This window comes from Phyllostomus hastatus, unplaced genomic scaffold (genome assembly GCF_019186645.2).
Source record: "Phyllostomus hastatus isolate PE091 unplaced genomic scaffold, TTU_PhHast_1.1 phas_contig_150, whole genome shotgun sequence".
Lineage (NCBI taxonomy): Eukaryota > Metazoa > Chordata > Mammalia > Chiroptera > Phyllostomidae > Phyllostomus > Phyllostomus hastatus.
This window is the reverse complement of record NW_025333611.1, coordinates 27,457,016-27,482,808: the sequence shown is the minus strand read 5'-3', so window position 1 is coordinate 27,482,808 and position 25,793 is coordinate 27,457,016. Positions and strand designations below refer to the sequence as shown.

Here is a 25,793-nt window from a genome sequence, read left to right as displayed (position 1 = left end):
TTTGTGGAAGAGATCGCAAATTTCATCTACTGACTCCGAGGGCTGGAATTAAGTTCAAGGGAAGGAAGTTTATGTAGAGAACAACTCCCCTTCCCTTTTTAAAAATTTTGCTGACTTGTTCTCTGTTTAACTTTGTTGATTAAGAAAGTAATATCTTTCTTAAATAGAGGTGTTTGACAAAAACACATTGGCCTAGCCACTTGCTCTTACAGTTTTCATTTCCCCATCCTGAAAATGAGCTAGATATTTTAAACACCATTTTCCCACTTGCACCTAGTGCTCCCCTGCCCTCCCCCCCAACACAATTCCTGTGTCCTAGGAAGGAAGGGCTGGACCTATGGTGAAGGAGGGTTAATTAGTAACTCACTTGTTTTAACAAAAAAGGCAAATGTCCCAGAGCGTGGGGTAGGGTTTATGCTTTGACAAGAGAAAAATTCTGAGATGTTCTAAATAAAATTAGAGGAGTCAGAGAATGAGTGAGACAGGAATAGTTAACCAGATGATAGCTGTGGACCAACTAACAAAGACTGTTCACATTCCTGAAGTTTTGGAGTTTTGAATAAACCTCTAGGCGTCTGTCTGACCACTAGGATGCATCTTTGTTGCATCTTGCACAGGCACGAACACTTAGGGCTGTTGTCTGTAACTAATCAAAGTAGCAAATATTTCTTCCTTCTAGACTGTGTGCCTATCGTGGAGCTGTCTCCATTTCTCCTCTTCCCATCTATAAACAGTGTAAATTCTTTTAAACAACTTACATCTTTCTTCCCCAAAACATCATGTATAAAAGAGCCCATCACGTTAATAAAATCTTAAAAAAAAAAAAAAAGCCCTGGCTGGTTTAGCTCAGTGGACTGAGTGTGGGCTGTGACCAAAGGGTCACTGGTTTGATTCCCAGTTCAGGGCACGTGTCTGGGTTGCAGGCCAGATCCCCAATGGGGGCCATGTGAGAGGCAACCAGACACTGATGTTTCTCCCCTTCTCTTTCTCCTGCCCTTCCCCTCTCTCTAAAAATAAATAAATAAACCCTTAAAAAAAAAAAGAGCCTATTAGCTCTAGGATAGTGGATATGTTGCTTTCTTCACCTAGCCATGCTGCCGGTGGTTTAGATTTCCTGCCCCAGAACCTGATCCATTTCTGGCTATTATATGTCTCAGAAAAAAAAAACAACTTCTTTTTAAAAAAGGTTTCAACCCTGGCTGGGTAGTTCAGTTGGTTACAGCATTATCCTGATGTGCCAAGGTTGTGGTTTTGATCCCTGATCAGGGAACATACAAGACTTAAACAATGAATGCATAGTGGAACAACAAATCAATGTCTGTCTGTCTGTCTCTCCTCTTCCTCTCTCAAAATCAATAAATAAAAATAAGTTGCCCTGGCTGGTGTGGCTCAGTGGACTGAGTGCCGCCTGTGAATGAAGGGGTCCCCCCTTGGATTCTCAGCCAGGGCACATGCCTGGGCTGTGGGCCAGGTCTCCAGTAGGGGTGTGTGAGAGGCAACCACATATTGATGTTTCTCTCCCTCTCTTTCTCCCTCCTTTCCCCTCTCTCTAAAAATAAATAAATAAAATCTTTTATAAATTCATACATACATACATAAAAGTAAAATAAAGTTAAAAAGCTTTAAGCTATTGAAGTTTTATTGTTAACACTTTCACAATGGCTCTCACAGGTCTGCACCTATGAATTTCTGGGGAAAAAGGTACATGAAAAACATTTGAATTCTTTTATTTTCCCAAAGTAGCTTCATGTCTGTTCCCCATCCAGACAAGGAGGCCTCATTCCCTTCAGTGTGTCCTGTTGGAAATGCCCTGATACTCTGAGCCATGTCCCAAGGCTCAACCTGGTTGGTCACTGGAACATTCCCAAGGACCAAGATGTTAATATAGCGCAGTGTTAAATACATTGACCCTGCAGTCAGAGATCCAGGCATGGAATCCCACCCAGATCTACCACTGAGATTGCCAGGCCTGGGAAAGTCTCTGGGCCTCACATTCCTCAGATTCCATTATGTCCATTCTACTTTTAAAATGGACATAATGTCCTGGCTAGTATGGCTTAGTGGATTGGGTGCTGGCCTGTGAACCAAAAAGTTGCCGATTTGATTCCTATTCAGGGTGCATGCCTGGATTGCAGTCCAGGTCCCCAGTTAGGGGCATGTGAGAGGCAACCAATCAATGTATCGCTCACATATCTATGTTTCTCTCTCTCCCTCCCTTTCCCTCTAAAAATAAAATACATAAAATAAAATGGACATAATGGTACTTGTCAGTGAGTAAAGTCTGTGGCACAGAGCCACACCTATTGACAGTAGCCCTGGCTGTTACCTTCTTTGGCAGAACCTCTGCATTCGGAAGACTAGGGCCATGGAAGCCTGGCTCCTAAGCAAATCCCATCACCTTAGTGGAGGCATTCTGGATGAGGGGACCAAGATAAGAGGGCAATAAATTTCTGCAAAGATTCCCAACTCATACTTTAATTCAAGAATATCTATTACTTGTTTACCAAGTACAAAGATTAGTGCAAAGCTCTGGGATGCTGACATGACCATTAGTTTGTCTCTCAAGTATTCTAATAGATGGGGAAGGTGAAAACAGACCCAGAACTACAGTCCACAGTGAAGAAGACTCTTACAGAGGACTCGTGCGTGGTAGGAGAAAGGAATAGCTAGGTTTGTAGAGGAGAGGACATGAGGCTGTTTCTTATAGGCTTAACAGTATTGCCAGGTAGGTAAGTGTAAAAAGGCAGTTTGGGCAGCTGTAACTGAGCAGACACTCTGGGCATAACATAGCTTTTGCTTGGGGACATATCACACTTTCCCCACCAAGAGAAAGATGTGGGTATAGAAATCAGCTCATCTCACGGAAAGGGACAAGACTCAGGCCCTATGCCCAGCCAGACCGTGCATGATACAGAGTAGGTACTCAATAAATGGCCCTCCAGGGGCTGGATGGACGCTGGGCTTGGAGAGAAGGTGTGGTAGACAGGATGACGATGGCCTACAGCGACTTAAGTAGATATTTTGTGGATGAGGTCAAAGACTTTATCAGTTGACTTCAAGAGGAAGTTAACTGAATTTATCAGTTAAATTCAAGGAAGGAAGTTGGTGAGAAGTATAATACCCTTTTCTGGATTTTTTTTCTTATTTGTGTATTTGCTTAAGTAATAGCTTTCTAAAAATTAGAGGCCTCCAATGGAACTTCTTTTAATAAACACACTTGCATAGTTTTATTACAATTTTGTAAAAATAAAAACATATTACCTCATGCCAAGTGTGCCCAGAATTTGCACAAATCTCAATACCTTTAATACTATAGTTTTCAAGACACACAAAATAAAATTTTAAGGCAAAAACAGCACTTCGCAACAATTTAATAATTTATTACATTACAGTAGCATCACAGCAGCATCCAACAATGCCACGTTAGGCAAAAGTCTCTCAGAATTTCCATTATGGATTCTATTTGCAAGAGTATGTAACTTGGTAAAATTCATTCTAAGAAATTTGGCAAATAAAGCTTTGACTGGAATTGGCATTTCTTTATCTAATTTTCTCCCCCCCCGCCCCAAACTTCTTAAGTACTATTTGGGCACTAGTATCTTAGAGCTGTAAAGGGGGTTTGGGTGGAGACAACATCACTTACACTGTAACTTAATGACAGCTGTGAAAAGGGTTGTGAAGAAGTATATGCCACTATAAACTCTCATAACAAGAGCAACTGGTCCAGCAGAACCGAGGAGGCGACATAAGAGTTGAGATCTTGAGGATGATGTTAATTAAAGGAAGGGGCTGGTTGGGTGGGGGTGGGTTGTGGTGGTGGGGGGCAGGGACATGGGTCTAGGTAGAGGAACAGCCTGTGCAAAATCCTAGAGGAGGAAATGAGCAGAGCTTGTTTAGGTAACAGAGAGAAGATGCAGGAGAGGTGATAAAGTGAGGTGCTCTTCAGCTGAAAGTGGAGATATATACAGGGATTAGACCCCAATAATCTCATGTAGGGTTTAGTTGGCCACAATTTGGATTTTGAGGGTAAGGAACACCTTTTTTTAAAAAAGATTTTATTTTATTTTTTAAATAAAATAAATAGAGAGGGGAAGGGAGAAAGAGAAGGAGAGAAATATCAATGTATGGTTGCCTCTAGCGCGCTCCCTACTGGGAACCTAGCCAGCAACCCGAGCATGTGCCCCAGACTGGGAATCGAATCAGCGATCCATTGATTCGTAGGTTGGCACTCAGCCACTGAGCCGCACCAGCCTTTTTTAAACTCATCAGTGTTTCCCAAGTACCCAGCAACTTACTGGCATTCAAGATTTGGTAAATCATTCTAAAAATAATACAACTTGCGTTTAGCAGAACAGTGAAATAATTATATTTGTCTCATTTTCCTCACCCATAAAATGGGAATAATTGTTATTGCGAACATTCATTATTGTAACGCATGGCCACTCATCAGTGGGAAGCGCGCTGGTTGTGGGGAGGTGTGTGGGTGGGGTGCTTATACCATTTCACTAGTAAATGGTATCCCATATCTTCACAGAACTTGGGCTAGTTTTGAATGTTCCTCTAGGGTGTTTTGGGAGCGGTGAGGTTATTTGCTGAGTGGAAGATGACTCTACTGGCCTGGGGCGGCTGGGGTTGGGAATGAGTTTCTTTCTTTCTTTCTTGAGTACAGTTCAACAACTTTCTTTCCTGGTATTGGGAAGAAGACAAACCAACGCGGAGGAGGTTTTGCTTGGCTCTCAGCCAGCTCCCAACCCTCTGCCCAGTGCTGCCGCGTTCCTGCCTCCTTTCACCCCTCCTCTCCCTTCGCCCCGCCTCAGCCGTAGGCCGCGCCCCTTCGCTCCGCCCCGCCTTTGCTCGGCGCCGAGCCCCGCCTGCTTCACCGCCCCTTCCGCTTTGCGCTGCGGCTGCGCGGTCCCTGCCATCTTACCTACTGGCTGTCTGTGATCCTGGGCTTGAACTTAGTGAGAATTCCCTTTAGCTCCACCATGTGGAACCGACGGCAGGGCCGTCTCAGGCCGGTGGGATGCGGGGTGGAAGAGCTACGGCGCCGCCGGCGGGAGCGAGAGGCAGGTGCGAGCGGGCAAGGGAACACGCAGGATGGGGTATGGCGGTGGGAGTCCGGGCTCTGGATCTTGGGTGCCCCTTCTTTGCCCTCAGCCCGGTCCTTTGTCCCCAGCATTGCGGAAGGCGAGGAGGGAGCAGCAGCTGGTCAGCAAGAGGCTCCTGAGAGATGACACCCCAGAGGAAGCTGAAAGTGGATGCGTGGCCTTGATCCTCGGGGAAGCCGAGGTGAGGGGGCAGGGTGCACGGTGAGGTCCGTCCTGGCTGGCGCCAAATTCCTTCTTGGAGTACTCAAGGTCCGTCCCCAAACCTGAACGCGGTCCCTTCAAAACCCACAATGGGGCAAGCCAGAAATTGGGGTATCCACCCCATCCTGACTCTCATCCCCATATCAACATTTCACGTCCTAGCCGTTTTTTTTTTTTTTTTAATTTTTTTAACCTTTTAAAGAACTGTGGAGGTGCCCTGGCCGGTGTGGCTCAGTTGGCTGGAGTGTAGTCCCCATAACCTAAAGCTCATGGGTTCGATTCCCGGTTGCGGCGGTCTGGGGCGCCTAAGGGAGGCGACCAGTCCATGTTTCTGCCTCACATCAGTGTTTCTCTCCCTTCCTTACTCGCTAAAAGCAATGAAAAAAATTTCCTCGGTAAGGAATAAAAACAAACACAACTCTGGAGTCTTTCTGTGCCTCACCATTGCAGCTCCCACCACCCTCCAATGGATACTTACAGCAGCCTCCTAAGGGGTCATTGGCATCTATACTTGCCACCCTCAAGTTCATTCTCCATACATCAGTTAGATGCGTCTTTTAAACTTACATAGAGATCTGTGGGGGCAGGGGAGCATACATAGGGACCAAACTCCTTCCTGTGATCATAAAGTCCAGCGTCATCTAGTCTTTGCTTACCTCCAATCTCACCAGTTTACTCATTTCAGCCAACCCTTCCCCTTTTCAGTTCTGGGAAGAATATACTAGGCTCTTTCCTATCAAGGCTTTTTGTACCTTTGCTGCATCTCAAGTGGGTCCCTTTTGGTATTTCGTCCTGACAGCACATACTGTTTTTGCAGACTATTAATCATCTTAATTTATTTGTTTGTTTCTTATTTCTTGAAGTAGACTTTAAAAATCCATGGGAACCTAGACCCTATCTTTGTCATCATTGAAAACTCGATGCCTGTACAGTGTTTATTGAATAAATGAGTAAAAGAGTTGGTTTTAGTTCATTTATTCATTCAGCAAGTATTGGGCATCCCCTGTGTTGGTATTGTCTGTGTTTACCTGTGCAATTTACAAAGCACTTGTGCCTAGGTTAAACCATTTATTCATTTCACACTTACTTCATGCCAGGAAACTGCTGGGTACCGTACTGAGGTACACAAGAGAAACAGAGTCCCTTTCTTTGAAGTCTTCACAGCCCACGAAGGAGACAGATGTGCTACCTGCCTCCTGTCATGAAGGAAACATGAGGCACAACAGAAACCCCTAAGTCTGCCACAAGAAGCCAGAAGGAGCTAACTTCCTAGAGACAGTGACAGGAGCAGAAATCTGAAGGGAGTGGGTGACCTAGGGAGGGTATGCCATGCAGAAGAAACAGACTGTGCAAAATCTTGGCAGTTTTAAAGTCATGTTATGCTAGGTGGTGTCAGAGTACAGGTCACATGAGCAGAATGAGTTGGAGGGGTAGATTATGCCAGGTTTAAATATTATCCTTGAAATAACCTGGTAAGGTGGAATGGATGTTATTTCCCTTATATTCAGGTGAGAAACTGAGGTTTAGGTCCCTTGAAGGGTAAGAGGCAGGGCTGGTATTAAGCCCAGTTCTGATTCCTTCTGTCCCCTCTACTGCAGTGTTGGCACTTTCTGGCCGTATAAGTGTGAATGACAAGTTCTAGAGATGGTGCAATATTGGAGGGCTCACAGGTGAAGTTGGCGGAGCAGGGCTCAAGATTTGCTCTTTCTCCCTGCCCTGGCCTCCAGATCCAGCAGTTCCTGTGGTCAGCCCAGCGGGGAACAGAGGAAAAGGAGAGAGAGGGAGCTCTGGCCAGCCTTCGCCGAGGCTTGCAGCGCCCAGAGACACAGCAGACCTTCATCAGGTCAGTGTGGATGGAGTGGGTGGGGGGCGGGGGCAGGGGGGTTCTCTGAGGGATGGAGAGGAGTGTGGAGGGGGAGTGGCCACAGGCTGAACAGGGCTCTGGTACTCACTCATGTAGGCTGGAGGGCAGCATGCGGACTCTGGTCGGGCTCCTGACCAGCAACCAGGCCCTGCTGCAACTTGAGGCGGCTCGGTGCCTTCACGAGCTCTCTCATTCCGAGCAGTCTGCGGTGGCTGAGGCCTGCCTGCCAGCCACTTCCTACCTTCTCACCTACCTCTCCGGTCACAGCTCTGATTTTATAGTAAGCCCTGTCCCTTCCTACTTTGGTTTTGGCTTGAGTTTAGAAATTGTGTCTTTGGGTCCAGTTTGAGCTGGCAGATAGGGAGAAGAAAACCAGTTTCCCTTGATGCCCACACCCATCCATCATCTTCACCCTCTTGTGCCCAGAGTCTCCGGGACAGGGCTGCTCCATTCTCTCCATCCCCACCCCCCACCCTGAACTGATGTGGGCCAAGCCCAGTGCTGCTGTTGTCCCACTCCAGGAGCTCTGTCTGTATACACTGGGTAACCTGATCGTGGAGAGTGAAGCTGTGAGGAGTAAGCTCCTGCCACAGGGCATTGTTCCAGCCTTGGCTGCCTGCATCCAGGTGAGTGTCCGCCTTATCTATCTTCTTCCCTGGGCAATCCTCCCCTCACTTTTTTCCATACGCCCCAGCTGCTTTGGTTAGGCAGCTCCAGCCTCTGGCCTGTCTTCTGGCCTAGTTTCCAAGAGTTAGATCCCTGCCCTGTCTATTTCTAGTCTCCTCATCAGACTGTGCTGGAAGCCCTTGGATATGCCTTGTCCCAGCTCCTGCAGGCTAAGGAAGCTCCAGAAAAAATCATCCCGTAAGTAAAATTGTGACTCCAGGTGTACAGGCAGGGGGTGACCCATTTAGCAGTGTAGCTTCTTGATACTTCAAGTCTATTCCAAAGCTATTGCACATTGAACTCCCCATGTGTCTGGCTGGGAAGGATTTCGGGTTTGGATACGTTTCCCACCTGCTGTTAGGGTTTGGGAAGAGCAACAGGCATCTTGCCTTCTGTGGTTCTTACTCAGAGCTCTGCTTCTGCTGGCAGCTCCGTCCTGGGCTCCGCTCTCCCCCAGCACATGCTGCAACTATTGCAGCCTGGCCCAAAGCTGAACCCCGGAGTTGCTGTGGAGTTTGCTTGGTGCCTTCACTACATCATCTGCAGGTAACAAGCAAGTTGGGAAAGTGCCACAGACCTCCCCTGCGGTTTCCTTCATGACACTTAGGTTTTTGAACTTTGGGTTCTGGAATTATGTTTTCTTCCTTCCATGGTCTTTTCTTCTCCAAACTCAGAAAACCCACAAAACCCACAGACCCAGGCTGTTGGCCAACTGAAAGTGGAATTGGCTTAGTAACTATTCAGTACTTGTTTCCTGTTGCCCAGCCAGGTCAACAATGCCTTGCTCATCACCCATGGGGCTCTGTCCACTCTGGGGCTGCTGCTGTTGGACTTGGCTGGTGCTGTCCAGAGATCTGAGGATACAGGACTGGAGCTGGTAGGTGAAGAGGACAGGTCAAGATCTGCTCAACCTTTCTTCCTACTCTGTTTCTTCTCCAGGATGTAGGTTGCCCCTCTTCCTCACACCTGATCCCCAACTTGTCTTTGTAGCTGGTGTGCCCTGTGCTTCGGTGTCTTAGCAATTTGCTAACAGAGCCAGCAGTGGATGCTGTGGGAGGGCAAATGGAGCTCAGAGATGAGCGTGTTGTGGCATCCTTATTTATCCTTCTGCAGTTCTTCCTCCAGAAACAGCCCAGCCTGCTTCCTGAGGGCCTCTGGCTCCTTAACAACCTCACTGGTATGCTCCATAATCTGCCGAGACCAGGACCTTTAGATACTAGGGAAACTTCCTTATAGTTTGGACTGAGGTGGGTTGGATTGAGAGGGTGTTTTCAGGCTGCAGTTAGAGGGATTTCACCCCGACATTTTCCCTTCCAGCAAACAGTCCTAGCTTCTGTACCTCCTTGCTCTCCCTGGACCTGATTGAGCCTCTCTTGCGGTTGTTACCAGTATCTAATGTGGTGAGCGTATTGGTAGGTATAGGTATCATCTAAGGTCTTGTGGCTGAAGTGTAAACAGTAGGAACTCAGAAGTACCCTTAGCTGAGAGCTGGCAGGTGGTATGGTACAGATGGTCTCAGGGGCAGGCCTGTCTGGGTGAGTCCCTAAACTGGTTTACTAGTTATTAGCCTTGAGCAAATGAAGTAATCACCTTAAGCTTCACTTTCCTGATTTATAATTAGGAATAGTAATCCTGAGGACAATGTGGGGATTACAGAACTTGCTTATAAAATTGCCTGGCACAGTGCCTGGGGCATGTTGTCAGCAATCCATAGTTTTTGCTGTCAATGGCTTTCATCCTTTGTGGGGATTGTGTGTATACGTATCTGTCTACAGGTGCTCACAGTTCTGTGCAACGTTGCAGAGAAGGGTCCTGCTTATTGCTGGCATCTGTGGCCAGGGCCCCTGCTCTCTTCCTTGCTGGACACTTTGGTCTTCTCTGACACTGAAGTAGTAGGCCAGACTTTGGAGCTGCTGCAGCTGCTGTTCCTCTATCGGCCAGAGGTTGGTTTCTGGTCCTGCTTCTCAATCCCCTTTGTTCTGAAGCCTCTAGTCTCACTGTGGCCCCTTTCTTTCCAATTCTAACTAGAGCCTCTTCTGTGGACCTGGATAGTTTATATGGGCTCCGGGTCAGAAACAGCATCCTCTTATTGGGAATGCCCAGGAAGCGGTGGACTAACCCATAAGGCTCTGGGAATTGAGTCTTAGGGTATAGGGGCCTAGATGTTGAATCCTTTTCTTTCCTGCCACCAGACTGCCCAGGCCTTCCTGCAGCAATCAGGGCTACAGGCCCTTAAAAGGCATGAGGAGGAGGCACAGCTCCAGGATCGAGTGCATGCTCTCCAGCAGACAGCTCTTCATGGGTGACCTGGCTTCTCAATGTCACTTACTCCACTCCCCCTCATCCCAGCTTCCGTGCCCATGGAGTCCCTTTTGGGGGTTTAGGACCATAATGACTCCTCATGTTCTCTGATCCCACACCTAAGCCTAAACCAAGGCCTTTGGACTTCAGCTCCTGCTCTTTCTCAGCACTGTCCAGGCAGGACCCGAGGGAAGTGGGTTTGGTCTACTTACTCTGGGGCCCTGGAATCTCTCTCCCTCTGTTATGTTTTAGCAGCTGGTGGCCTTTGATGGGACAGAATAGAATAAAGTTTTTTATTTTTATATTAAACTGCTTTGTCTCAGTGGTTGCACAGTAGGGGTAGAAGGGGGAATGAGGTAAAGAACATTCAGAGACAGCATCTTACAGCACAAGCTTTATAACGAACAGGAGAACACATTTTTCCACATTGTACTCAGTCCAGCAGAACCCAGGCTGTGGGGCTGAATCCTCAGTGAAGGCTTCAGGCTTTGCCACTTAGCACATTCTCTACAGCTCTGGTTACCTGATCAGCACTGAAGTTGTTCAAAGAGACATTCTTCTCTTGGCCGAATGCTGGAGAGAAGGGAAGGTGACTAAGTATTCCCTCTGCACTGTGGGGGCTAGCAAAGTATAACAGCAGGTCTTTGTCATCAACTTATAGTTGTTATGATAGGCAGAGTAGTAAAGAAATGACTGAGGTGGATTTGGTAGGACTAGAATTCATCCAGTGGGTCTCAAACACATCTAGGAAGCCCAGGTCCAACTAGAATCTTGGCTGATCATGGGTGGCCACAATGGTAAGGAAGGTGTGTCAGGGAAGTGTTAAGGGGCACTGTTGACATTTATTAACCATGTGAACAGTATTCATTGCACGGGCCTAGCCTTGGCTGGGTGTGCACTCTGTGGCTCCCAGTCTAATACTAGTCTATTCTAATACACTGCAGCTGTCTGAGTCCATCTCCTCTAGTCTGCTGGTTTTCGGAAGAACCTTTTTCCTCCTTCAGTTTTGAGTGCATGCTATTACTTACAGATATCCAATGTTAGAATCAATCTGCCTTAGGTGTGACTTCCCACTTTCTCTAGACATTCCTAGGGCAAGGTGTTAAGAACCATGATGAAAATACTAATCAGTATTGATAAACATTTATGGCATGCTACTGTGTGTCAGGCAACATGATAGTAATTTTCAGTAATTGTGTAAATTGAAATAGGTGATGTGATAAACAGGGGCTGGGGCAATGTTACATAACTGGTCAGAGAATGCCTCTTTGAGGTGACACAAAAGTTCAACGGAAAATAACCTGCATAATAAGGAGCCAGCCACAGATGTCTGGCAGCAGTGCATTCTAGGAAGGGGAACATATGTAAAGGCTCGACATTGTTCTATCCAGCTACGTAACCCTAGGCAACGTTCCATAAAAATTTTGAAGTTTCTAATCTCTACAATGAAAAACCAAAAAAGAATCAACTCCCTCATACAATGATGACATGAGCTATAGGGTAGGAAAGCACCAAGCAGAGCCTAGCATTGTGTTCAACACAATCACTATTTTAGGTTTTCATCATTGAGAATCTAACACTCTGCCTGGACCAGTACTGCCCACACATAATTTGGAAGGATCTACACTGATGAGAACTGACCAGCATCTTCTATCTGAAAACTTCTGAATTACAAAAATGACAGCGGCTGGTCCCTATCCAGGACTGGGCTTGCCTCCACACGGCTATTACCCAGGACGCAAAGCATCCTATAACCCTACGAACGTAAATTTCCTTATTGGCAACAAGGTCAAAAGCAAGGCCAAATTCAGACAGACTCTACAGGGTTTTGCTTGACCTTGGACGGCTGTTCGTCTTCTCGAACCCTTGTTTCCTCACCAGGGTCCCAGACCCTCCGCGTCCAAACTCACCGTAGCGGGCCCAGAGCTTCGGCTGCACATCAGAGCACTCGCGGATTAGGATGGGCAGGTCGGGGTTCGCCTTCTTCAGCTCCACATAGCGTTTCTCGATGAAGTCCCTGCAGGGCCAAAGAGAGCGCCGCGCGCCCTGTAAGGGCGCGGGCCTCCCCAAACACCCTGGAGGTCGAGATCATGACCCTGGCGCCCGAAGTCCGCCCGCCGGCCTCCTCACGCAGTGCCTCACCTGACGCCTTGGCTGCCAGGAGAGCGCTGGCATAAGTGGATGCGAATCTCCCGTAGACCCAGCTTGGCCCCGACCCCACGACTCACCGCGGCGGCAGCCATCTCCGCTAGTACCCGCCCCCCTGTCCAGGCCTTCCGACCAAGTTCTCTAGGCGGACCAATCGCAGGCCCTTCAGTCCCCGCGATAGGTTGGCTGACGTGCGGGGCGGGGCCAAACCTAGCCCTGGATCTAAAAGCCGTGTAGGGCACCAATCGCGTCTCCTCCGGTTTCCCCGGGGGTGGGCGGGTGCGGAAAGACTGCAGGACGCAAAGGACTGTGGGTTAGATCCGGAGGTGCATTGTGGGGAAAAAGCTGCCGCTGCTTTGTTGTTGGTGGAATCTCAGGCTTTGCCAGCGTTCAAACGCCGCGGACAAAATGCCGGAGCGAGATAGTGAGTCTGGGGTCGCCTGTCCTTTTTTTGTCTGCGGGATTCGGGACACATGGCACGTTATTTAGACCTTAGGGTGTGTGTGTGAGGGTGGAGAGGGGCCGGAGTGACGCTTGGAGCCTTGGCGAAGCCATTGGGCCCCAAGTGAGGCCGGGCAGCCCCAGACTCTGTCTTTAAGCCTGGTCTTTGTCCCAGGTGTCAAGAGATGGGGTGTATCTGATTTACTACTCCCCCGCACCCCAACGCCGTATCACTTAGTCTTGGTTTGCGTCAATTTCTTTCTCTCATGTAGTATCTTAGATGTCGTCTTCAGGAAGTCTTTGCTGACCCTCCAGCTGGTTTAGGGGCGCCCTCCTGTGGGCTACCACAGCTCTTTGTATTTTCCCACTTAAGTACTTACTACACTGTATTGGTACTGTCGCTCTTCTTGCTTTTCTTCCTCACTAGATTGTGAGCAATTTAACAGGAAAACACATCTGTATTGTTCAGTGTTATATCCCCAACTTTTGCACAGGACCTGACTCAAACGAGTGATTAATTAAGTTAATGCCAATTCCGTATCTTAGGCGAGCCGTTCTCCAACCCTTTGGCCCCGGATGGCCACGATGTGGATGATCCTCACTCCTTCCACCAGTGAGTGTTTTGATTTCAGACCATGGGAATGTGCTGGGAAATGGGTAGGGAGGTGGTGGTGGCGATGGTAAAAGAATTCTGAATGTCTTGTAAGCAAGGATGGCCAAAAAATTGTACCACTTGCCCTTTTAACTGGATCGGTCAACTGCATGAGAGTATTAGAAGGGAAATTCTGGCAAGGAGGGTGCTAGTTTTGAAAGTTGATGTTTAATTACACATTACATAGGAATTCCTCTTATAGAAAATTAAAACATAGGAAATAAGTGTAAAGTTCTCTTTGATAAAATCCCCAGTTCCAGTCCCTTTCTTAGAGGTAACCATTGTTATCTTTTTTACGAGTACCTTTTCTTCCTACTCTTGTAAAAAATGCACTTATATACATGTATGTGTATCTCAGGAAAATATATCATTGCTTTGTGAGTTAAAATATTTAAATTAAATGGTGTTATATAGTATACTTACCGTTTATACTTGCTTTTTCCCATTGTTAATACTGGGCTCAGCAGGCCAAAGGAGAGGCCTCATTGGAAGAGGGCTCAAAGCTACCTGACTAAAATTTGGTCAAGGAATGGCTCCTTGTCACTGCACCAATTAAAACATTCTCTTGTACCATCAGTGACATCTTTCCCATACTTGGGAAACACTGTCACAGTTTATTTAGTTAGTTCCAGTTAATGGACATTTAGGTAGTTTGCAAGTTTTTATTTTCAAATCTGTTAACTGAGAACTGGCCATTCATATAGATAAATGGAATTGCTGGGTCATAGGAGATACATACTTAAATTTTAATAGATATTGCCAAATTGCCCTCCAAATAGGCTCTACTGACTTATAGTCTATCAGTGATACATGAGATTATTCACGTCTCAAATTCTCACTCATATTGGAGTAATCAAACTTTTTTTTAATTACCATTTTTTAAAAGATCTTATTCATTTTCAGAGAGAGGGAAGGGAGGGAGAAAGAAAAACATCAGTGAGTGAGAGAAACATGGATTGGTTGCCTCTCCTGTGCCCCCAGCTGGGGACCTGGCCTGCAACCCAAGCATATGCCTTGACCAGGAATCAACCAGCAGCCTCTCAGTTCGCAGGCGGGTGCTCAATCCACTGAGCCACACCAGCCAGGGTGATTAATCAAACTTTGTAATAATTAACAGTTTGAAATGGTAGAAGTGGCATTTTAAAAAAATTTATTGATTGATTGATTTGAGAGAGAGAGAAACATTGATTTGTTGATCCATTTCTTATGCGTTCATTGGTTGATTACTGTATGTGTCCTGACCAGGAATTGAGTGTGCAGCCTTGGCATATTGGGACGATGCCCTAAGCAACTGAGTTACCTGGCCAGGGTTGCATATTTTGTTTTAAGTTGTAGTTCCCTGATTTACAGTAAAAGTACCAATATTTTTAACATATTTCTTTTCTAACTTTTATTGGGTACTAAATTTTAAAATCTTTGCCTTCTAGATCAAAACTCACCAATGAAGACTTCAGGAAACTTCTCATGACCCCAAGGGCTGCACCTACCTCTGCACCGCCTTCCAAGTCACGTCACCATGAGTAAGTTCCGGGGTGACCCAGCCTGTCTCCCATCTCCTTCCTACAGAAAGTCTGTTTATCTAGATGTCTTAGGAACGGGAAGGCTGGTTACTTTTTGAAGCCTGTGGTTCTGATACTTTCTCTCCGGAAATTGAAGCGCCAGTGGAGCCTGGGATGCTCTGGGATTTGCTTTTTCTCAGGGTGTGTCCCATGAACCACTTGTACTAGGGTTGCTGCTGATGCTTAAATGGGCAGATTCCTGGGCCCATTTTAGCCGCACAGACTCAGATTCTGGGGCAGACATTTGAGGAAACAATTTTATAAGTCCCTCAAATGGGTGTGATGCCTCTAAAGTGAGAACCACCAACTTACAAATATTGACATGGATCTCTGCCTGATTGAAACTGTTATTTTTGTCAGTGTTCTAGACCTTTCTTCAGTCCTCAAGGCCACTTTTGGGGATTTCTGGGACTGTGGCAGTATTTTGCTCTCAGTCAATTTCTTTCTCTTCTAGGATGCCAAGGGAGTACAATGAGGATGAAGACCCAGCTGCACGAAGGAGAAAAAAGAAGAGGTGAAGGAAGGAGGGAAGAGTGTTGGGTTTTGAGTTGGGTAGGGTTTGAGGGAAAGGAGGAGGGGCTAGTTGAAAGACTAGAGGCTGAAGTTTTCCTTTCAGTTTCCTGACAGTTCCTGACAACTGTCAGGCTCCCAGCTTTCATAGTGGAGAGGAATGATGTGTGGAGTGGCAGGTTAGGGGTTTGAAGTCGACTTGTGGTGTTTTAATCTCTTTACCAGTTTCTAGTGAATAACCTTAGCATTTTGATTAATCTTTCTAATCCTTAATATTCTCATGGTAGAATAGAAACAGTGGTAGTAACTTTCATTAGGTTGACATGAGATCTGTTGTGGTAGTGCATGTAAACTGTGTGCCAGTGCCCGGCATATAGTCACCACCCAGTAAATCTTGGTTGCCACCTCCTCATCATTATCATCATCATTTATATGCTACTAAGACTTTCTGGACCTGTCATTAGCTTTCCACTCTTCTCAGGGAGAACTGACAAGGACTAATTTATTTTCCTTTGACACTTGGAAGGTGATAATAATTCAGATGACTTCACCGTTTCTGTATAGAAAAGCTTTATACCTATAGAGAGTTGGCGATATAGAGGTGGGTGGCGTTAAAGAATTCTGAGGTGAAAGGTGGAGTGTCCTGAGGTGGCAGGCAGATGGAACAATGTGTCTATGAGCTGGAAGATGCTGTAGTTGTGAACTTCAGGACTGTCAAGAGGTGACCAACGGTTTTTTCAGGTCATGTATGACTTATACCATAGAGAGTTGGATGAAGGTGTAGGGAAACAGGCAGGAACAGTTCTGTAGACATTGAGATGGCAGCTGGTGAGCCTTACACGTTTATGTTTTTCTGGTCATAGTTATTATGCCAAGCTTCGCCAACAAGAAATTGAGAGAGAGAGAGAACTCGCAGAGAAGTACCGGGACCGAGCCAAGGAGCGGCGAGATGGAGTGAATAAAGACTATGAGGAGACCGAGCTGATCAGCACCACAGCTAATTACAGGGCTGTGGGCCCCACTGCTGAGGCGTAAGTACTGAGAGGGCCTGGGCATGGTTTCCTCAGCCTCCCAGAGTCAAAGTATCACAGTACGAATTCTTCCTCACTCTTTTCCTGCCCTTGAATCCACATCAAGCCATTTCATGAGGCATTTGCCACCCCCAAAGGGCTGTTCTAATGTGGCCTCTTTCATTATCCAGGGACAAATCAGCTGCAGAGAAGAGAAGACAGTTGATCCAAGAGTCCAAATTCTTGGGTGGTGACATGGAACACACCCATTTGGTGAAAGGCTTGGATTTTGCTCTGCTTCAGAAGGTGAGCCTTGGTGAGTGAGTGGAGGGTGATACTAGAAAACCGAATGAATGCTCTTTCAAGGCATTCAAGGCATGAGCCTTTCAAGGTGAAAAAGGAGACTGCTATTAGTTCAGACCATCTAGAAGGGCTAACGGTGGCCCTGCTGTAGGACTAATTGCTACTTTTTCAAGTCTCAGCTTCCATTTTATTTTCTCTCCATTCCTCACCTCCCACTTCCCACACCCTTGAATACCTCTTTTATTTTATTTAGAGCAGTTATCATATTTTGTTGATTATTTGCTTAATATGTCTGTCTCTCCTGCTATAAGCTCCATTAGAGCAAGGATTATATTATCTTGTTTAGTATTGAGCTCTTAGTTCCTGGCACTATGTGGTATAGTGGAATTAGAAATACGTGTAAAAGTGATCACATGTCTAAACATTACTTGCTTTCCTGTTAGGTACGAGCTGAGATTGCCAGCAAAGAGAAAGAAGAGGAAGAACTAATGGAAAAGCCTCAGAAGGAAACCAAGTAGGTGAACATCAGGGAGAACTCAAAGTTTAGAAAGGTGGGACCTAAAATAGGAAAACACATTTAACCAAAAAAAAAAAATGTTTTTTGTCTTTTCAGGAAAGATGAGGATCCTGAAAATAAGATTGAATTTAAAACACGTTTGGGTGAGTCCAGAGTGCCACACGAGTGGCCTGCGTGCTAGGTGAATTGTAGACTGATGTGCCGAGTAGGATATGCTTCCCTTTCCTCCAGCCTGTTTTTTCTCTCTCTTTTTTGTTTTGCCCCTAAACGAGCTAGTTTCATAAAATACTCTAGTAAAGTTCAGACGTAGACTTAGTTATTTCATATGTTATTGATGTCTCCTTGGTAAGGTGGGAAGCTCCTTCAGATTGGGGCTCATACTTTTAAGGCAGGTAGCATTGTTGGTGGTTAAAAATCCAGAACTTGAAGTCTGAGAGAGCTGGGTTAGAATCCTGATGATGGAACCACAGTAAGCTTGTGGGTTAGGCTTGTGGGTTATTTCTCAGTACCTGTCCATTGGCAAAATAGGGGTTTATGTGCACCTCAGGGGATTATGTGGATGAAGAGAATATAGGCAACATGCCTACTAAGAACTGGTTCTTCATTCATCATTAATACTACCTTATACCTGATGCTGGCCCTGGCTGGTGTGGCTCAGCGGGTTAGGCATCATCCCACCAACTGAAAGGTTGCCAGTTCATTTCCTGGTCAGGGCATATGTTTGGGTTGTGGGCCAGGTCTCCAGTTAGGGACATTTTAAAGGCAATCACACATCAATGTTTCTCTATCTCTTTCTTTCTCCCTTCCCCATTCCTTATAAATAAATAAAAACTAAAAATCAAAATAAAAAACAAACTGCCCTGGCTGGCGTGGCTCAGCGGATTGGGGGCCTGTCTGTGAACCAGAGGGTCAGGGGTTCGATTTCAGACAGGGCACAGGCCTGTGTTGCAGATCGAGTCCCCAGTAGGGGGCCAGTGACAGGCAACCACACATTGATGTCTTTCTCTTCTCTTTCTTCCTCCCTTCCCCTCTCTAGAAATAAATAAATAAAATCTTTAAAAAATAAATAAATGCATTTAAAAATATAGTAAAACTATCCTCATCCTTATTCCTCACAGGACCTAGTGCCATGGTAGGCACACAGTGTCCTTGAGAACCCAGTGGAGGAGGGTAAATGAGAGACTGCCTGGGTCTTGTTCTTTGTTTTGTCCCTTGGTAGCTATGTAACTTGATGTAAATCACTTAACTCTCAGCTTTAGTTAAGAGGAGATAATACCCACTTCACAAGGCTGTTTTGAAGATCGAATGAAGCAAAGTAAAGTATGCATAGCATTTGGCATGTTGGCTGGGACAGAGTAAGCACTCAGTAAACGGCAGTAGTTATTGTGGAAGGCTCTCATTGGCTTCTTGCTGCTCTCTGTCTTTTCCCAGGCCGCAACGTTTACCGCATGCTCTTCAAAAGCAAGGCATATGAGCGGAATGAGCTGTTCCTGCCAGGCCGCATGGCCTATGTGGTAGACCTGGATGATGAGTATGCTGATACAGACATCCCCACCACTCTTATCCGCAGCAAAGCTGATTGCCCCACCATGGAGGTGAGTAACCCAAATCCTGAGAGCCTTCCACATAAGCCTCAGACCTGGAAATCAGCGTCAGTTCTGCCCCGGCCTCATTGACCACATTTAACCCATCACCAGGTTCTATCTACTTCTCATCTCCTAAATCTCAACTCAATCCACTCACTCTTCTCTGTCTCCACCCAGCAGCATTCTAGCCTAAGCCATCATCTCTTTGCTAGATCTATTAAAAGACTCTCCTAATTGGTTTCCCCACTTCCACTCTGGTTCCCTTCTGTTATTTATTAATTATTACTGAGATATAATTCACATACTATACAATATCCCCCCTTTAAAAAATTTATTGATGTGTGAGAGAAACATTGATTTGTTGTTCCACTTATTTATTCATTGGTTGATTCTTGTACGTGCCCTGACTGGGGTTCAAACTTGCAACCTTGGCATAGTGGGATGATGCTCTAACCAACTGAGATACCCTGCCAGGGCACAGGGCACAATTTGCCCCTTTAAAGTGTATAATTCACTGGCTTTTAATATATTCATAGAATTGTGTAACCATTATCACAATCAGTTTTAAAACATTTTCATCACCTACGAAAGTAGCTCTGTACTTTTTAGCCAGCAACGCCCCCAGTCCCCAGTTCCATTTTTACATGTGGCCAGAGTGGTCATTTCAAAACACGAATATTTGTCTTGCCACAGTTTTGAAGCTTTCATTGGTTTCTCAGTGTTAGAATAAATGGCAAAATCTTTATTGTGGCCTGTGAGCCTCTGCATCTTCTGGACTTTGCAGCCTGTTTTCACCGTGCATCCCTGCTGTTTGCTCTTCAGTCATCCTTGCTTTCTTCAGTGTGTAGAATCACTTTTGCCCCAGGCCTTTGTGCACGCTGTTTCGCCTCTCTGGAGTGTGCTTCCACAACACTTTCCTGTCTTCACTAGCTAATTCTAATTCATCCTTCAGTTTGGTAAGTGAATGAATGAATAGATGAAAAGATTCCTTCTCAGTGGGATGACATTCTTGCTTCTTGGGATTTTCAGGCCCAGACCACACTGACTACAAATGACATTGTCATCAGCAAGCTCACCCAGATCCTTTCCTACCTGAGGCAGGGTACCCGCAACAAGAAGCTTAAGAAGAAGGATAAAGGTAATCTGGAGGGGTAGAGAGAGAAACCTTATCCCTGGAGGGGCATTTGGGAATGGAACCAAGGTCTCCCGGAGCCTTCTGTCTCCAGAACATCGGGAGGTTTTGGGGAACAGGGGAGAACTAGAGCAGTAGAGCATGGGCAAGGGCGTGCTTACATCCCGTTTCTGTCTATTGGACCCATCCAGGAGGCAGTGGTTAACTTTCAGGCATGAGAAGGAGAGAATGGGTAGTTTTTTGTCCCACCTTCTAAACAGGTGTTTAAAAGGGCACTGAAAATTAAAGAGTCCTGACTGGTGTGGCTCAGTGGGTTGGGCGTCATCCCGTACACTGAAGGGTTGCCGGTGCAATTCCTGGTCAGGGCACATGGCCTGGGTTGCAGGCCAGGTCCCCATTTGAGGGCATGCGAGAGGCAATTAATTGATGTTTCTTTCATGCATTGATGTTTCTCTCACTCCCCCTGCCCCCTATTCCCTTCTCTCTAGAAATATATTAAAACCTTTTTTTATTTTATTTTATTTTTTTTAAGATTTTACTTATTTATTTTTAGAGAGGGGAAGAGAGGGGAGGGGAGGGAAACATCAATGTGTGGTTGCCTCTTGTGTGCCCCCTACGGGGGACCTGGCTTGCAACTCAGGCATGTGCCCTGACTAGGAATCGAACTGGTGACCCTTTGGTTTGCAGTCCATCAGTCAATACACTGAGCTATACCAGCCAGGGCTAAAATCTTTTTTTTTTTTTTTTAAGAAAAAATTAGCATGATGAGGCGGAGTGGAAATTAATGAGTTTTCCTCATTCTTGTCTTTACATTTTAGGGAAGCTGGAAGAGAAGAAACCCCCTGAGGCTGACATGAAGTATGTATCCTAGCCCCTCTCACCTGATCTGAGGGAGGAAGGGGCTCTGTGTTTCTTGTCTTCGGCATTTTGGGAAGGCCTGGGTTTGAGAATCTAGTGAAATGGACAGGGGAAGTGAAAGTGTGGTGTGACTTTGGCAACTAGTGATCTCTGTTTCCTAGTATATTTGAAGACATTGGGGATTATGTGCCCTCTACAACCAAGATACCTCGGGACAAGGAGCGGGAGAGATACCGGGAACGGGAGCGTGATCGAGAGAGAGACAGAGATCGTGACAGAGAGCGGGAACGAGAACGAGATCGGGAACGGGACCGAGAGAGAGAGGAAGAGAAGAAGAGGCATAGCTACTTTGAGAAACCAAAAGTGGATGATGAGGTAAGATGAGGCCCCTGGTACCAAGTGGTGGAGCTGCCTACCTCTCTGTATGCCCAGCCAGGTACAGGACATCTATGTTATATGGGCAGCTTATGGCTCCATAGAAGCAACCGGGTTCACTAATCCAGGGTAGGTAGGAACCATTCTGTAAAGGGGGACAACAGAGGGTAGGAAATTGATTCAAACTTGGGGAGTGGGGGATGAGTGGAAATCCTTCATGGTTTTGAACACTGACTTCAGATTCTATTTTCTTTCCAGCCCATCGACGTTGACAAAGGTGAGTGTGTCCAGGGTGTCTTGCATTACCTCTGGCAGTCCTGCTTTCCCTTGGGCCGAGTCTGACCTAGAGCTCAGAGCCTGCAGGGGTGGGATTGGGGGACTTCCTGGTTCTGGGTTCTCATAAGATCCATGTCTTGCTGTGTGGACATGACAGAAGGTAAGTCTGGAGTTCCCTCCATCTTCCCGGGCAATGACAGGCCTTATGCGATCTGTTAGATATAATTCTTCCTGCTCTGTGGTCTTGAGGATGGGAGGCAGATTGAGTGCACTAACTACCCCATCTCAGCCAGAGGACTTCATTATTAGTTGGGATTCAATTAAAATTTTGTTAGCTAAACAGGTTCTATTGCTTAAAAAGTATTTTTAAGAAAGCCTCAGGCTGGAAGTGTGTTGTGGGGAAGAGGTAAATTCCTCATTTCAGTGTGCTAATAGAGTTCTCTTTCCCCAGGACCTGGATCTGCCAAGGAGTTGATCAAATCAATAAATGAAAAGTTTGCTGGTTCTGCTGGCTGGGAAAGCACTGAATCATATCCTTTATTTCAATAAGTTCCTGGGTTCTATAGAATTGTTTTTCCTTTCTCTTTATTTTATTTTATTTTATTTTTAAAGATTTTATTTATTTTTAGAGAGGGAAGGGAGGGAGATAGAGGTAGAGAGATAGAGAAAGACAGAGAGAGAGAAACATCAATGTGTGGTTGCTGGGGGTTATGGCCTGCAACCCAGGCATGTACCCTGGCTGGGAATCGAACCTGGGACACTTTGGTTCCCAGCCCGCGCTCAATCCACTGAGCTACGCCAGCCAGGGCCTTTCTCTTTATTTTAAAGATTTTGTTTGTTTATTTTCAGAGAGGGGAAGGGAGGAAGAAATAGAGGGAGAGAAATATCAATGTGTGGTTGCCTCTTGCACATCCCCTACATGTGGGCACATGTCCCACAACCCAGGCATGTGCCCTGACTAGGAATCGAACTGGTGACCCTTTGGTTTGCAGGCCAACACTCAATCCACTGAGCCACACCAGCTACACAGGGCAGAATTGTTCTTTTTATTCCAACTCCACCTGCCTGCCTGCTTTCCCACAGCCCCGCTTCTTCCCTTTTGTGTTAATTTTGATCAGGATGAAGTCGTCGTGACTTTTCCCTTTGTGAGAGAACTCATTCAAGTTCACAGTCCTTTTAGAGTTTTCATGGTGTTGCTTTTAACCCTTGGCCTTACTTGCTTGCAACTTTTCTGCTACAGGCAGACTTATTATCTTTAACATAGCATATGCTGAAGAAGCCAGAGGACAAGAAGCAGCTAGGAGATTTCTTTGGCATGTCCAACAGTTATGCTGAGTGCTACCCAGCCACGTACGTGAGACTCTGTGAGGGGAGGCTGGCATGATTGGAGAACAAGTTTGGGTGGGAGTAGAGGGATGGAGTAAGGGGAAATTTGATCTGCTGGGATCCATGGGTACTTTTTACTTGGATGAACTATTCTATTAGGCTCTGGGTGGGAGGTCTAGGGGGATGGTCATCCCTAGGCATATAGTTTCTCGGTAGGATAGGTTTCTAGATGGAGCACAGGAGTATGGGTCTGCACCATCTGTTCAACTGTTGCTTCTCCTTAGGATGGATGACATGGCTGTAGACAGTGACGAGGAGGTTGATTATAGCAAAATGGACCAGGTATGGAGTTATAAGGATGGGCGGGGCCTGTCGGGCAGTTAACTCTATAGTACATTTCCCCTTTCCCCACTCCCAAAAGATCGGTGTCTCATTTACTTGTCCTCACCTTCCCTCAGCTGCAGTAATGGGATCAGCAGCATTGTGGGGCCATAGGCTGCTTCACTGTTTCAAAGTGTTTGTATGAAAATCAAGTGAGATAGAACCAAAAATATATTTCTTTATTTATTTCCCACAACATGCCAGGCTGTGATTTCTATCCTAGGCAGTAAGCAAGTCCTAGTGTATTGGTAGAGAGTACAGAAGGAATTGCAGTCTTTTGAAAATAATGGAGTTTATTCTAGCCCACCAGTATTGGAATTTTTCTCCAACTCTTAAAACCCAACAAACAGACCATTAATGGTAAAGACATTTCGTCTACTTTTTCTTTGTTCTCTCTATACTGTAGTGGTTAAGAGCATGATTTAATTCCATCTTGGGGCCTTGTTTGATTCTGGCTCTGCCATTTATTAGTTTTATGACCTTGCCAACTTATTTTACTGATTATGCCTCAGTTTTATCATCAGGAAAATGGAGAGAAATATATTTTAATAGTGGTTTTGAGAGAATTAAGTAAGATAGGTATTCAGTGTTTAGAATAATGCCTGGCACATAATAAGTGCATAGTAAGCATTTTATTGTGTTTTTGTTGTTGTTAAGGTAGGATTTATAAATGAGGCTATCTGGGATTGTGAGAGAGCCTGGCTTTAATCAAGGGCTAAAATTCCATTTCTCCTGATATCTCTTCCTCTCCGGTCTTCCATTCTGTCCTGCAACAGGGTAACAAGAAGGGCCCCTTGGGTCGCTGGGATTTTGATACCCAGGAAGAATACAGCGAGTATATGAACAACAAGGAAGCTTTGCCCAAGTGAGTTGGTACTAAATACAGCCAGGGTGTGAGGAGAGGAGTGGTGATGGGTGGACTAGCTCCACACCAGGATAGAGGGTATAGTCTGGCTGAGACATTTCCATGTAGCTTCTCTGCTCACAGGGCTCTCTGGGATCACCTTGCTAGTGCTATGCAACTGACGCTGCTTCTCCCAATCGCCCTTTTTCCCCACTTAGGGCTGCATTCCAGTATGGCATCAAAATGTCTGAGGGGCGGAAAACCAGGCGCTTCAAGGAAACCAATGACAAGGCAGAGCTTGATCGCCAGTGGAAAAAAATTAGTGCGGTAAACGAGACTGCCTCTCTGGTGGGAGGGTTTCAACTGGGAGGAGACACTGGTCCACCCGTCCAGGAATAGGAAAGGGGTGGCCGAGCCATGGAAGTAGGAGAGGGATCAGCCTTGGCCTCGGGAACCTTAGACTGGCACTGTTAAAACTGTCTACTCTAACTCCTTCTTGCAGATCATTGAGAAGAGGAAGAAGATGGAAGCTGATGGGTGAGCACCGTATTCATCCTCTGTGGGACTGGGGAATTGCTCAGTTTATTGATCTTATGCTGACTCATTTCTCCTATTGCAGGGTTGAAGTAAAAAGACCAAAATACTAATCTCTAGTTCCAACTCCAAGAAGAATCTTTACAAGGATATGCTCCCCACTGCTTGCTTTCTACAATTTCCAAAGAAGTTGCAAGGGTTTTTTGTTTTTATCCATGAATGTATATAAAATACTGTATAATCATTTGGTTCCATTAAAATCGGTTAATCTTCTGCCTCCTCTATATTGAGCATCCCTACTCCAGGGTCCCTGAGGCACCAAGAGGGCTATTAATTCTACTGATTGTATAAAATCACATGCAGAAAGTCAGCTCAGTCCTTTTGTGAGCTATGGCTCTGGATCCCTAGGCAGTAAGGATGTTTACTAGGCAGGGTGTGGAGTGGAGAGTGGAACGGCCCTCACTGACGAGCAAGAGATGGATAGAGGAATGTAAGGACGGTTGGTCTCAAATGTTAGACTCATTTAGACCCATTTGGGGGTCTACTCTTGTGGCAGAGATTCCCTGGGAATTAGGGTCGGCCCAGTGGGCTGTCAGTCTGATCCCAAAGTTGCACATGACAGTGCTAGGTGAAGGCACCTGATGAGAATCACTTGTGGGAACAAAAACCTTTTATGAATTTATGCTCTCCTGGGGGCTTTAGTAATTCTAAGCACATGTCACTGCTTTCCTGGCTGAGGGGATAACCTTGAGGAAGTACTTTGAATCCCTGTGCTAGGCCCAGAGATTTTGGTGTGCCCTTCAACACCCTGTAGAGTTTCCTGAGGCCCAGGATGGGCTTCCTGGTGGCCTCCAGATCACTTCAACCCTGCTTTTTTCTTCCACTCGGCCCATTGCCAGCACTTGCGTCTCGTACTCATAAATCCATACTGTCTATTCCAAGACTAAAACCTGTGTGCTTACCAAATTCAAAGAAAGCTAGAGGACCACCATAGCCGTTGCCTTTGGTCACTTTAATCTTGATAGGGCCAGGGCATTTCAGAGGCTGAAACCAAACCTTGTTTGCAATAGCACCTAGAGTTTCAGGTGTTAAATGACACCCAGGTTCCATGGTTGTAGGTAGCTGTCCCAGTGAGGAAAAAGGTCATAGAGACCTGGTGGAAGTGCAGATACCTAGAAAGTCCTAAGATGAAGACCTGGGG

General features: G+C 46.0%; 3 protein-coding genes across 6 annotated transcripts; 2 read left to right on the top strand and 1 right to left on the bottom strand.

The window, feature by feature from the left end:
- Positions 1–4,908: 4,908 nt before the first annotated feature.
- Positions 4,909–10,449, top strand: TMCO6 (transmembrane and coiled-coil domains 6). 4 transcript variants are annotated; one of them, XR_006784605.1, is made up of 12 exons: positions 4,909–5,070; positions 5,177–5,289; positions 7,037–7,152; positions 7,270–7,453; positions 7,695–7,799; positions 7,952–8,037; positions 8,269–8,385; positions 8,605–8,716; positions 8,830–9,016; positions 9,157–9,251; positions 9,643–9,782; positions 10,032–10,449. XR_006784605.1 is itself a non-coding variant. In XM_045829206.1 (12 exons), exons 1-12 carry the CDS (start codon positions 4,986–4,988, stop codon positions 10,143–10,145), a joined length of 1,482 nt encoding a protein of 493 aa, XP_045685162.1. In that variant the 5' UTR covers positions 4,909–4,985; the 3' UTR covers positions 10,146–10,449. The 4 variants fall into 4 exon arrangements, 3 of the variants coding, with proteins under 3 accessions (XP_045685162.1, XP_045685176.1, XP_045685184.1); XM_045829206.1 differs by having other exon boundaries at positions 9,615–9,782; XM_045829220.1 differs by lacking the exon at positions 7,270–7,453 and having other exon boundaries at positions 4,931–5,070; positions 9,615–9,782.
- Positions 10,450–10,521: 72 nt separating this feature from the next.
- Positions 10,522–12,444, bottom strand: NDUFA2 (NADH:ubiquinone oxidoreductase subunit A2). The gene is made up of 3 exons (XM_045829239.1): positions 12,283–12,444; positions 12,051–12,157; positions 10,522–10,713 (listed from the first exon to the last, which is right to left on the bottom strand). Exons 1-3 carry the CDS (start codon positions 12,381–12,383, stop codon positions 10,622–10,624), a joined length of 300 nt encoding a protein of 99 aa, XP_045685195.1. The 5' UTR covers positions 12,384–12,444; the 3' UTR covers positions 10,522–10,621.
- Positions 12,445–12,582: 138 nt separating this feature from the next.
- Positions 12,583–24,865, top strand: IK (IK cytokine). Its single transcript, XM_045822435.1, has 20 exons — positions 12,583–12,712; positions 13,276–13,342; positions 14,809–14,901; positions 15,395–15,454; positions 16,314–16,481; positions 16,652–16,766; positions 17,207–17,277; positions 17,377–17,423; positions 18,712–18,875; positions 19,896–20,004; positions 20,817–20,856; positions 21,018–21,231; positions 21,490–21,508; positions 21,959–22,037; positions 22,777–22,857; positions 23,118–23,175; positions 23,991–24,079; positions 24,277–24,385; positions 24,561–24,595; positions 24,678–24,865. The coding sequence occupies exons 1-20, from the start codon at positions 12,697–12,699 to the stop codon at positions 24,703–24,705; spliced, it is 1,662 nt and encodes a 553-aa protein (XP_045678391.1). The 5' UTR covers positions 12,583–12,696; the 3' UTR covers positions 24,706–24,865.
- Positions 24,866–25,793: the final 928 nt, after the last annotated feature.

Coding starts and splice junctions, on each gene's coding strand:
- TMCO6 (XM_045829206.1), top strand. CDS start 4,986: ATGTGGAACCGACGGCAGGGCCGTCTCAGGCCGGTGGGATGCGGGGTG. Junction 8,717..8,829: donor AGGATACAGGACTGGAGCTG/GTAGGTGAAGAG, acceptor TTGTCTTTGTAG/CTGGTGTGCCCTGTGCTTCG. Junction 9,252..9,614: donor CTAATGTGGTGAGCGTATTG/GTAGGTATAGGT, acceptor ATCTGTCTACAG/GTGCTCACAGTTCTGTGCAA.
- NDUFA2 (XM_045829239.1), bottom strand. CDS start 12,383: ATGGCTGCCGCCGCGGTGAGTCGTGGGGTCGGGGCCAAGCTGGGTCTA. Junction 12,158..12,282: donor CCTGGCAGCCAAGGCGTCAG/GTGAGGCACTGC, acceptor TTGGCCCTGCAG/GGACTTCATCGAGAAACGCT. Junction 10,714..12,050: donor GAAGCTCTGGGCCCGCTACG/GTGAGTTTGGAC, acceptor CCTTCTCTCCAG/CATTCGGCCAAGAGAAGAAT.
- IK (XM_045822435.1), top strand. Junction 15,455..16,313: donor CGAAGGAGAAAAAAGAAGAG/GTGAAGGAAGGA, acceptor TTCTGGTCATAG/TTATTATGCCAAGCTTCGCC. Junction 17,424..18,711: donor TGAATTTAAAACACGTTTGG/GTGAGTCCAGAG, acceptor GTCTTTTCCCAG/GCCGCAACGTTTACCGCATG.